Here is a 13,106-nt window from a genome sequence, read left to right on the forward strand (position 1 = left end):
AAATTAGAGTCACTGAAGACATAATATGAAGATGATAGAAGAATAGTGAAGTTGTACTGTATTTGTATGTGTGTACCGTATCTGTGTGTGTGTGAGCATTCAGCTTTTCAGTGATGGACTATAATGGGATAGTAGTTTTTGGAAGACCTAGGGTTATGTATTCAAGTAAACCGTCGACTGGAATTAGGGAAAGATGAGAGAAACAAAATCACATTTAACAAGTGAATGAATATACATCCTGTTGTAAATTAGTTACATGTTATAGCCACCGTATTACAATTGATATGAATCATTGTGCATTTAGTAATTGGTCCATGCTCATGGAGCAATATTAGTTTGCCCCTTTCCTGACCATATAGTGTGTGTAAAATGGAGGCGTAGAGTTGAATGGGGTGAAACAGAGGAAAAGATACATATGTGAATAATAAATGGGTGAACCTTGTGTTGTAAGTCAATTACATGATGTAAGAAATATATTACAATGAGTAGAAAGTACTTGTTTGGCCCTCAAAATGTAGAAAATGTGGAGTTGGTTTATACGGTTGTCATTAACGAATGACATAAGGTCCAATAAGCTAAAAAATCTAGAATCAAAATATAATCACCAGCGTGGATGTACATACAGTTAAAATAGACTTATATCGTGTGACCAATACATTACAGTCCGTATAAGTTAGTGTACATGGAGTGCATAATTGGCAGGAGTAGAAGTAATGGATTGCAGCAAATTGGCAGAAAATGGGACCCCTGAATTAGGAATGGAGTTCAACAGTGAAGAGGATGCGTACAAGTTTTACAACAAGTATGCCTTTAAAATGGGTTTCAGTGTACGTAAAGACTATCTGAATAAAGACAAAGACGGCGTGACCACGTCTAGGAGATATAGTTGCTGCAAGGAAGGTGTGAAACGCAAGTACGAAGGTGATGTGATGCCAAAGAGGACACGAGCGCCGACGAAAACAGGGTGTGGAGCTAAGATGGTTATCGTATTGTTTAGAGGGACAATGAAGTACCGTGTGCATGACCTTGTCTTAGAGCATAATCATGAGTTGCACATTGCTCAATGTGCTCACATGATGCCATCACAAAGAAAAGTGAGTGTGGCTCAAGGATTCCAAGCTGAAATAAGCGAGGATGCTGGGCTTTCATTGAAACAGAGCCATGAGCTTATGGGAACAGAAGCAGGTGGGATGGGTAATGTGGGATATACTCGGGATGATCTTAAACGATATCTTCGAACGAGACGGGAAAGGAGCTTGAAATATGGAGAAGCAGGTAGCATGCTGAATTATTTTCAAGAGCAAACACTCGAGAATCCATCCTTTTTTCATGCCGTACAGCTGGACTGTGAAGAACAAATAACGAATATCTTTTGGGCTGATGCAGGAATGTTAATTGACTACAACTTTTTTGGAGACGTAGTCACATTCGACACAACCTACAAAACAAATAAAGAATACCGGCCACTTGGAGTATTTGTGGGTTTTAATCAGCATAGGCAAATTGTGATATTCGGTGCTGCCCTTATGTATGATGAGACGATAGATTCTTTCAAATAGGTGTTTGGTACATTTCTAGAAGCAATGTGCGGAAAACATCCAGGTACCATACTAACCAACCAAGATCACGCCATGGCAGCCGCTCTTTCAATTGTCATGCCTGAAACATTTCACGGTCTATGTACGTTTCACATAAGGCGTAATTTTATGAAACATCTTGGCAATCACTACAAGGAAAATAGTGATCTTCCATACATGTTTGGTGCCTGCATGTATGAGTTTGAAGAAGTGGAACAATTCAATAGGGTGTGGGAGGCGATGGTGAAGAAACACAATCTTGAAAATAATGAATGGCTCTCGGGGTTGTACAAAATTCGTGATAAATGGGCAAGGTGCATGATGAAAGAAAGATGGACCGCGGGAATGCGAAGCACCCAACTCAGCGAAAGCCTAAATGCAGCAATTAAAAATCATTTGAAACTGGATCAAGACCTTGTGCAGTTCTTTAGACATTTCAATCGGGTGGTTGATGAAAAGAGACATAATGAACTGATCGCAGAATATGAAATGAGGCAAAAGCTCCCCATGGTAGGGTTAAGGCAAACACCTATGCTTGTGCATGCATCAGAGACGTATTCACCAACCGTATTTGTTGCATTCCAAAATGAATATGGCGAGTCAACAGCTATGGTTATATTGAGACAATAAGATGCAGCGATGTTTGTGGAGTTTGCGGTCATGAGGTATGATGGAGGACCTGAAAGAACAGTAGTATTCAATCGGAATGATCTAAGTGTACGTTGCAGTTGCAAAAAATACGAGAATGAAGGCATTTTATGTGGGCACGCGTTGAAGGTGTTTGATACCGTGGGTATAAAAATAATTCCTCCTGAATACATTAAAAGGCGATGGACAAAAAGAGCTCGGGCTGGAGACTGTTTTGATCGGCGAGGACAGGAAGTTGTGGCTGATCCTAAAGTCATGATTTCAACTCGTTATCGGGAGCTCGCTCCGGCCATGATTAAGGTCGCAACTCGAGCAGTAATGTCGGAGGACACCAGCAAAGTAGCAATCACTGTCATATCCGATTTGTCAAAGAGAGTTGAGCTCCTCCTCTCAGAAAGCGAAGAGCAACCTTTGCAAAATCAAAAAAATCTGAATATGGAGGAACGGGATAAAATTGAAATGGTAAATGAAATGGGGGAGGCAGTAGTCGCAAGAGGCATTAAAAAACGAGGCGGTGGGAAGAAAAGTAGAGTGATGCGAAGTTGGGTCGATAAATTTGACAGAATAAAAAGAAAATCTAGATTATCAAGGACTACACAGACTACGGTATGGATCAAATTTTGGTACATGGGGAACATTTATGCTAAAACTAAGTTATTGTTATACTATTAACTAAAGTTTAGGTAACATTCATTATGAAATAATATTATTGCCGTGTCAATACTGTAGGTCTCAGAATCGGAGCCGACATCGGTTTCATTTGAGGAATACATGTTTATGGGATGCCGTTCATCTACTGACTCTGTTTCGGTTAGTATAAAATGGACATGACTCTTGCTTTTATTTGGATGTTTCTAACAGCATAAATAGTTACATTGATGTTACATTGTGTGATAATGTTGTTACGGCCGTCATCCCTCCTGATATACGTATTTTGTTTGTCTTATACAATGATTTGGCCCATACGAAACTTGTAGACGCATTCAATGAGTCAGACAGTGAATGGCCCTCCAAATGTTGTTGCTCCCGATATCGATGAAAGTCAAACGGTATGCATACATTTAGTAGTTAAAATAAAACCTTCTTGTTCATGTAGTAGAGCTACCTTTTTTTCTTTAATTGTAACGGTGGGCTCCCGAAGGCTGTCAAATCATGCAAATTATGTAGTTAACGTATGCTCGCTTTAATAACGTATTATTTTTTATTATTTCAAGATCCACCGTTTGGCTAATCAGGGGCCTCCTGCAAGTGTCCCTACAGAATGGATGCATCCCAGATTTCCTATTTTTTCCAAGCATAACTCCATCAGAGATGTCTTAATGGTCTGATATATCATTTTTGTTATAATGTCTAGTCCAATTTAACTTTATAAGTGAGCAATATAGGCACTGGTAATGATTTGTTGACAGTCGATTACTTATACTATATAATGTAGGAGGAGCGTGGGGCAATTTCAACACACTGTGATGTTGATGCATATCATGTATTTGCACCATCACCTCAGGTGATAAACTTTTATCGTTACAGCACATATTTATGTAATGTTATTAATTGGAGACTTGGACATCGTATATCATTAATCGTATGTTTTATTAATAATATTTGCTGATTTGCCATCGTTACCCATTTCAGGGAAGAAATAACACACAGGGATTGCAACTACGCGTTGACGTCGCCTCCCCCCAGAATGAGGTTGATGAATGATGTGTAACTATATATTTTCAACGAGACATTAAGTGGTTGTCCCAACCTGAGAATGTTGCATATGTACGTTACAAGCAGTTAATAAGTTGTTACAACTTATTGACGAGGTTATACAGGCACCATTGATGTTTCACTCTTTTCAAATTTAGACAAGTGGATTACAATTGTAATCGCATCTAGTGTTAGTAGTCATCAATTATTGGGTTGTAAAAATTATAAAGTTGGTAGAAAATTGAAGTAACAATTTTACAATAGAATTGAACGTGTTTTTTGTGATCGGATTTTTTTCACTAAATCGACCATAACAGTTGAATGGTTGTCGTGATATGTATATCATTCTACTACGTTCAATTGCATAGCTTAATAACATATTTATTGGCATAGATCGCACCGTCAAAGGTACGATGTATAAGATAACACAATCTAAAGTCTAAATTGTCTTGATTTTGTTATGATGATAAATTCGAATTATTATTGGGCTATTTTTATAAAACATTATCATTTAGGCCATTTGTTTTGCATCGCTTGACGAATTTAGTGCACCATTGACATGATATATCACAGGCACATCAATTGGTATTACAAGTTTTTAGGTTAATTAAATTATGATCAAACCAGGTCACGACCACGTCTAGGTAATAGGTGCGCATAAGAAAATGATTCCTTGGACAACTAATTTGTAACGTTAAAATGAAGTTTTACAATGCAACAAAAAGGAATAACGAACAGTACACAATGGGTTACAACCAGTTAGGGATCTGTTACTGTTACGTTACAACTAGTTACGACTGAGTAACAGGCATTATTAATATCCAAATATGGTAAGCAATTTATTTGAGTAGAGATTATAATGAGTATAGTTTTACCGCTACCCTAACAAACATTGAACTACATCCCTTGTTATCAGTTGTATCCCATACAACACCTGGGAACGCCGTCATGCATTAGACAATGGGGTATGTACCTTTGAAAGTCATCGTCGCTTGATTCAGTAAAGTCAGATAGGTCCGGGTCCGATATAAGCATGGGATCTGCTAAAATGTGTTGAACATCAAAATGTTTTCCAATACCATGTATTTTTGCGGCCTGGATCTCGTGGAACCTGTGAAGCCTACGCTCCATCTGCATAACTTCTCGCTGTAGTCTATGTAATACGCTGGCATCATTGGCTTGTGGTCCTATAACAAGATCCGCTGACCTTGTTCTCGGGACGCGGATGCCATGCCAGCGACAAAATACCTCTAATTCCATTCTTCGCTCACGAACAGGCTCCCATATGGGTTCATGGTCCATAACGAAATAGCCAGACGGTAGATGATCGTTGACGATATTTTTAAAAATGTGACCAGCTAGTCCCAGAGAGTTGTTGGTGTTAAGTGGAGCGTTCCTGAACTCGCGTTTGGTACCATATAAAACCCTCCCATCTGGTGTTTCGTACTTGCTTATGGCATTTGTTGGATCCAACGATACTTTCCGTCTTTTTTGCCGAACATTTGATGGTAAACTTGTATGAGATCCTTCGTTTGTGGATTGCATGACTATACTAATACCTACTGCTTTTTGGTTGGATGTTAGAAGTATCTACTGATAAAGAATTAGGTGAGAGAAAAAAAGAGGTAGAAATTTTTAACAGAGCACCTATTTGAGACCATACATAGTAAATGGTTTCTTCTGGCAACTTGACCAACTGCTTGCTATGTCATTTCATGTTGTTCTCCACGGGATAGTACTCCTGGGTGATTAGATGAAGGCATGACAACCACCTATTAACGAGAGAATAGATTCAACGTTTAGTCAAATGTATAGTGTGTGGATGAAATAATGGTTTAATTTGATTGGGTCATAACCTGTACTCCAACAACAATTGGTTCAGGTGAATTTCCAATTATTCGTCAGTCACCTTACTTTTCAAGTGTAACAAGAAGTTGCCACTAGCATATGTACGTTACAGGACGTTAATAAGCTGTTACCGCTTATTGATGTGCTTGTACAGGCACCTTGTCATTTGCCTATATGTTAAAATTTAGACAATTTGTTTACAATTATATTAACGATAAGTATTACAGATAGTATTACAGGCACTTCAATAGGTATTACTCTTTCAGTACAGAAATGAACTTACAATTTGCGGCTTGGTTTGGTTCCACATGACCACATAATAAGTAACAGTTTCGCAGAAGAACATGATACTTCATTGGGACAAGTAATTTGAAAGTAGGGTAACTAATATTTAAAATGCAACAAATTTTGATTACTCTATGTACATGTTGAGTTACAACCAGTTATGTATTTGTTACAATTCATTACAACTAATGAATTTGCAATCGGCAGTTTTTCGTCTTATCTAGTTAAAACTACTGATATTACAACTAGAAATTCCCTGATATTACAACTAGTGATACTACAACTAGTTAATATCTGATGAACTTTTCCTCTTCTCTCGTTTGTGCAATTGCACTTGGCACAAACAAAAAGTCCTCCCCTCTAACACATAAAATTTCTTAGACACTTTAGTAAGTGTCTATTGAGAATATAGAGATGGTCGATTCGAACCCCAAAACAATTGATGTAGCGAGGCCTTCTCGAACATCTCATTAAATTAGCGAGATCTTCTCGAACATCATGCAACCTACTGGCTGCTATTTGGCACCCAAGAACTTGATTTCTGTGTGAACCCTCTATTGATGACACTGCAATTGAGGTTAGAGGAGGGTTGGAAAATACTAATAATAAATTTCATGCACGGGTTCATTGCCACCCTTCAGTAGAAAGAAATGGGAAGTGTGAAGTTATTGAAAATGGAAAATGTTTGTGTAGTAATGAAAGGTGGACAGAAAAATTTTTGTTGTTGAGGGATATACTTCTGCAACCGCCCCCTTTTATACTCCGCAGGACCCTCACAATGTGGTAAAATATCACTGGACAACGCATTCCAGGCCAAACAATTTTGTCGTTGCAGTTGAAGCTGTAGAGTTCGATGCATGCCATTGAATTGTAGTGGTTCTCTGTTCACACAATAAAACAAATTTTGCAGCTTTTGTCATGAAATGACCTGTACACCAATATTAAGGGTCATGTGGATAAACAGTTACACATCAGTGACCTGTACGTTTCACTATGTACGGATTGCGTTACAACCAGTTAGTTGTATGTTACAATTTATTATAACTAATGAATTTGCAATCAGCAGCTTTTCGTTTGCTCTATTTAAAACTGAATAATATTCCAACTAAATATTCCCCGATATTACAACTAGTGATAATACAACTAGTTAATATTCGATGAACCTTTTCTCTTCTCTTGTTTGTGCTATTGCCCTTGGTAGAAACGATAATTCCTCCCACTGACACATTAAATTTCTTAGACACTTTATTAAGTATCTATTGAGAATAGTTACGATGATCGTTTCGAACCCCAAAACATTGCGTAGCGAGACTTTCTCGAACATCTCATTAAAATAGTGAGATCTTCACGAACGCATATGAGGGCAACTAGTACATCACGGGAGAAGAGACTGTAGACCCACATGCAGTGCCTGAACCATGTCGGATAAGTTTTGTTACGTTTCCAGGCCAGATTTGTTGTACCGACAGTGAATATACGTGTTACGTGCTGTTGCCAATCGTTTACAGACTTCAACACATGTTTGCAGCTTTTATCATGTTTTGGTCCTGTCCACCAACTTTTAAGAGTCACGTGGATACAGAGTTACACCTTAGATTCATGTACATTTCACTGTGTGCATGCACAGTTACACTGTCACAGGGAGGTATGACAGCCCAAATTATGCAACAGTTTCTTGGCCAAGAGTCAGATGTGTAACACTCTATGACCTTGGTCGGTGTATGACCCAAATTTACTACCTCTATGAGCGGTTCGTACCTCCTTCTGCTCCAATGCTCTATAGGAGATTTCAAATTCGACCAGAAATTTTATGTATGTTGTAACTCAGAACGAACAAAGAGGTAAATAATAACTTACGAATTGTAACAATATATGAACAGTTTGTCAATCGTATGGACAAAATTTGTTGAACTATATTTTTAGTATCGATACATAAAATAATAAGTGTTACGTCGTGTCACTAATCAGCATCAGAAAATAAAATACCAATTGGGCAATTTTTATCATGGTAAGACCTGTATTGCAACATTAAGGGTACCGATGTGAATACTGAGTTACACATTAGTGACCTTAATTTCGACACTGTGCATACACAGTAATACGCAAAATATTGTGCACAAAATCTCACAATGAATGTCAGTTTTTTGGCCCAGAGTCAGATGTGTAAAACTGAATGGCCTTGGTCATTCAATGACCCACAATGTGATAGTACCTGAATAAGCACCTCCTTCTGCTCCTGATGCTTTATTAAAGATTTTCAATTTTACAACTAATTCACTGAATGTTGTAACTTAGGACGAACAAAGCTGTAAGTAAGAACGTACGAATTGTAACAATTTACAATTAAGGTAACCATTTGTGCATCATTATACAATTAATAGTTTCAATTAGTTGGAGTCATTAACACAAAACAATTGAACAACACAGGTGATTTCAGATAAAAGAGCAATCATATAACTCCACAAAAAACTAATAGTGTGACTTCACCAGTTTCATACAACTATACGACTGGATCTACTGTTTACTCTATCTTCTAGATCACCTGCCAAAATGGAAAGTCAACAGTACAAGGATGTCAGTGTAACTTTGCCTATGAAGGATACATCTCCGACAAACTACAGGCGAAGTTTATATCCTCCCATGGGGCGAAAAATTGAAAGTGCTGTCAGCGAAAAATTGCTATTAGGAGCAACAGAAAGGCGACCGCTACCGATATCATCATGAAGGTTTTCATTTGTCGAATATCTTGTTCGATTCGATGCACATGATACGGGAAAGAGTTTGGTTCATTTTGCACTGTTCCGGGACTGTCGAAGGAGCTTTCTCTACTTATTGCTTGTCGATTCGGTGAGGGAGGGCAGTAGTTAGCCTGAACTTGCTCATGATTCCTCCCTATTGGATGACACCAAGCGAAAAAAGCACAAGTTTTTCCTTCACAATAGAAGTACAGCAACCCCTTCGTTGGTTTCTGTGACTCCACGATCTTCAGCCCAGCCCTTTTTCCGCAGTGGCAGTACCGATATTGGTACCTTAACTCAGTAGATCCGCCACCAAAATTGCTCGATGAAGACATTTGAACGATCTAAAACTCCTTTTGGGTCACATAAGCTTTAGTGTTTTAACCTTCTGTTGAATTAATGGTTGTGTGTCGATCATGAGCTAACACGGACGTACACATAGGTGGGAGTTAATATGTGGCAAGAAACGATATAAGCTAGTAACTAAATTCTGGAGAATTAGTAAGTATAGAATAAGTAACATGTTTTTTGAAGACATACACAAAACCCAAAACATGTAATTGACTGTTACAATTGGGTTTACGTATCACTAATCCAATAAATAAATTGATAATCAAACTTTTTGAATAAATGTAATAAACTACTGACCCGATTCGACACATGCATGCCATTTTCGAGTGTGTTCAAATAAACTATTTTATTTGAATGCCATTCGTCATTTGTCACAATAACTATTTTGTAACAACCTATAAGCACACTGTAGCATGCAATCATCAAACATGGAGTTTTGTATTAATTTTCACACTCTAACTTCCCATTGAAGCATTTTGTAATAGTCTTTAATAACATTCAACTTCCCAATAACTATTTTGTAACAACCTACAAATACTTCGTAACTAACAATTTTCAAATATGGAGTTTTGTAAAAATTTTCAAACTATCCCCTTGCGAGTAACTGTTTTGTAACGGTTTTCGAACATACTGTAACTTCCCAATAACTATTTTGTAACAATTTACAAACACTTCGTAACCAACAGACTTCAAATATGGACTTTTGTATTAATTTTCAAACTGCAACTTTCCAACTAACTATTTTGTAATAGTTAGCGAGCACACTGTAACTTTTAAAAAACTATTTTGTAACAACCTACAAACACTTTGTAATTAACAGTTTTCAAATATGGAGTTTTATATTAATTTTCAAACTGCAACTTCCCAACTAACTATTCTGTAACATTCTACGAACACACTATAACTTTCCCAAAACTATTTTGTAACAACGTACAAACACATCGTAACTAACAGTTTTCAAATATGAAGTTTTGTATTAATTTTCAAACTGTAACTTCCCAAATAACTATTTTGTTACAGTCATACAAAACACTGTAACTTCCCAATAATTCTTGACTAACAACCTACAAACACTTTGTAACTACCAGCAGTTATATATGAAGTTTTGTATTAATTTTCAAACTGTAACTTTTCAATAACTAATTTTGCAACAAACTAATTGGGCGCTTGTTCTATAGTTACACATTGTTCAATGTAGGTTCTAGTATAGTTGGCACAGAGTCACGACGAGCATCTTTGAACCATAGATTCACGACACAATTGAACCAATTAATGCTCCGTTAATGTTATTACTGACATTATTCTAGTGTCAATAGAAAATCTGAATTAAATTCAGAATTTATGGCCACAAATGATAAATAAACAGCACCACGATAAAAATTGCTAATCAGTATTGATGCTAATGTCTCCAGAAAAACAAAACTACTGTCTCAAAAGAAAGGTCCTTCTGAGTAGACTCCATAATAAAATTAGTTACAGCAATCCAAAAGCTGTAATACACATGTAATAATATACAAAAGCACGTCAAATGCAATTTTGTGAATTTCTTTCTCTCCCAGTCATGAATACTTATAAATCAGGCATTACCAACATTCAACTGCGCCCGTTTAGGTACTTGCAGGTTTGCGAAGCTGTCCGGAAACTTTGAGTTCTCCGCTGAGTTACACAATCGAGCTGTGTACAGCACTCGATACTTGCCAACATTTTCCTATCAGCACAAGAGGTAGGAATTAGCATAGTTGAGTGCCGAGGTAACAAGCATTAAATCAATTTCAGATGGATTGTAGGGAGAAAAGGGATATCAATTGTAATACCTCTGTAAGCCGAACAGCCAACCTTCCGCTCCAATGCTCTAGGAATGTCATAACGAAAACACCACTGTCACACCTGGTCACGTTGTCTTCTCATTAGTCAGTTATGGTATATATGTTGGACAAAAAACTTAGTACACGCTCTAACAATAATGACGGGAGAAGTCAAACTATTTACACTTTGTTGGGTGAGTGATGAGGGACATCGGCAACAGAAAATCCGAAACTGGAGAAGTCAATTTCCTTGCCAAACTTTGCCGCCACGACCAAACCCAGTGAACGTTTCTATATCACCAAAGATTATGTAAAACTGATTACAATCCACTAATGTGTCACTGTCATGTCGTGTAATGCATTTAGCAATTTGTCCAACATACCAGTCGATTCAGTACACTAATGTCTTTGCTCTTTGCTTGACTGCTATCAGGGTCTAGCACGTGCACTTCTTTCTCTGAGACACCGAAGCTGTAGACAAACCAAGACCCCTCTATGCATACTGGCACAAGTATCTGCGCCAAATGAGGTATGAAAAAGGTCAGACAGGTCATTCTACATAACCGAGTATGACTATGTTTTGAATGTTTAACAGTCACATAAGAAGTTTTGGATTAAAACTGATAATTGCATACCCAATCACAATTTGCAGGATCAACCCCCGTATTGTTATTGCGAACCTTGAAGAGCTTTAGAAGCTTAGCAGATAAGCTGGCATCAGAGAGCTTGTCGAATTTTCCCATTTTTAAAATTCCTTCCTGCAACCAATAACATAGCCGAGTGAAAGGTGCATAGAAGACATTAATAATGGTGCGTTGGATCGTAATACCAATTCAGATATGATGATGAGCATCTTTAACACAACTGTAGGATGCAGTCCAAATTTCAAACTCACAACTGCAACAGGTTCTACGATGTAGCGTTCAAGCTTCCTAATTTTGGCAGTTCTTCCACCCCAATTCATGAGACGGGCAAACATATCAATCACCTAATCAATGGCAAATGGTGATCAAAACATATAATTGAGTGTTGCTTGGGTGAGTTTACGTATGACTATTCCAATCAATAGATACATAATCAAACTTTTTGACTAAAAGTAATGAACTACTGACCCGATTAGACACATGCATGCCATTTTCCATTGTCTTCAAGTCAAGCCGAGTCAGCGAAAATTGATACATTTGAACAAGTATGTCCCTATCACATCCAGGACACAATTAAACGATTTACTAATAATTATTACTCCTACTCCAAAACACGAAAATCTGACTAATGTATATGAACTCCAATCTCATCCATATTCAATCTGTTTTTCTATGCCATCTTCTTATGAACCACACGCGTACTTATTGTAGTGAATGGATCACAAGATCGAATTAATAGTTTTGTCAAGAATCTTACTTGGGATTTTGGTCCGGATCCCATGCATATGCAGCCACATTTTTTTCGTATAGGCTAACTGTCACAGGTGCTGGTAGAATGAACTCTGCTGACCGCAGAACAGTGCTCTTCTTTGTTGCACGTGTAGACTTGTGCTTCACCTCAACGTCAAGGCCTCCTACAAAAGACAAATAACATGCATTTCATATGACATTCATTTGTTGTCGTCTAACAAATTATAAGGTATTTTGCTTCATTCTTCAGACACAATGCAATTAGCAGTCATCAAACACCAATCGATTATTTTTCAAATGCAATGTAACTGTCCTAAGAACTATTTGTACAACTCTTCAAACACACTGTAACTAACACTTTTCAAACAGTTGTGATAAATTTTCAAACACACTAACTTCTCAATAACTAATTTGTAACAGACTTCAATCACACCATAACAGTATGCTAAACTAACTGTTTCTAAGAGTTTTCAAATGCACTTTGACCAATAAATAAGTGAGTATCAACCTACAAACACACATTTAAACAGCAATCATTTAATATGGAGTTATGTTTGAATTTTGGAAACTGTAACTTATCTATTAATTATAATGACTAACAGTCTCCAATAACATTCAACTTTCGTCTAAATAATCACTCATGTAACAAGTTACAAACACTTCGTAACTAAAATTCTTCAATTACATCACCTGCATTAATTATGAAATAGCTTTCCGGTAACTATTGTACAATAATGTAAAATAAATTCCGTGACTAACGATCCG

General features: G+C 37.3%; 1 protein-coding gene and 2 long non-coding RNA genes across 3 annotated transcripts; 2 read left to right on the forward strand and 1 right to left on the reverse strand.

The window, feature by feature from the left end:
- Nucleotides 1-713: 713 nt before the first annotated feature.
- On the forward strand, nt 714-1,559 carry LOC140005539 (protein FAR1-RELATED SEQUENCE 5-like). The gene has a single exon (XM_072046547.1). The coding sequence runs from the start codon at nt 714-716 to the stop codon at nt 1,557-1,559; it is 846 nt and encodes a 281-aa protein (XP_071902648.1).
- Nucleotides 1,560-3,438: 1,879 nt separating this feature from the next.
- On the forward strand, nt 3,439-4,087 carry LOC140005752 (uncharacterized). Its single transcript, XR_011813321.1, has 3 exons — nt 3,439-3,547; nt 3,661-3,729; nt 3,858-4,087. It is a non-coding gene; the product is annotated as an uncharacterized lncRNA (long non-coding RNA).
- Nucleotides 4,088-10,554: 6,467 nt separating this feature from the next.
- Nucleotides 10,555-11,220, reverse strand: LOC140005753 (uncharacterized). The gene is made up of 3 exons (XR_011813322.1): nt 11,132-11,220; nt 10,957-11,029; nt 10,555-10,850 (listed from the first exon to the last, which is right to left on the reverse strand). It is a non-coding gene; the product is annotated as an uncharacterized lncRNA (long non-coding RNA).
- Nucleotides 11,221-13,106: the final 1,886 nt, after the last annotated feature.

Source organism: Coffea arabica, chromosome 4e, assembly GCF_036785885.1.
Source record: "Coffea arabica cultivar ET-39 chromosome 4e, Coffea Arabica ET-39 HiFi, whole genome shotgun sequence".
In the NCBI taxonomy this organism is placed as follows: domain Eukaryota; kingdom Viridiplantae; phylum Streptophyta; class Magnoliopsida; order Gentianales; family Rubiaceae; genus Coffea; species Coffea arabica.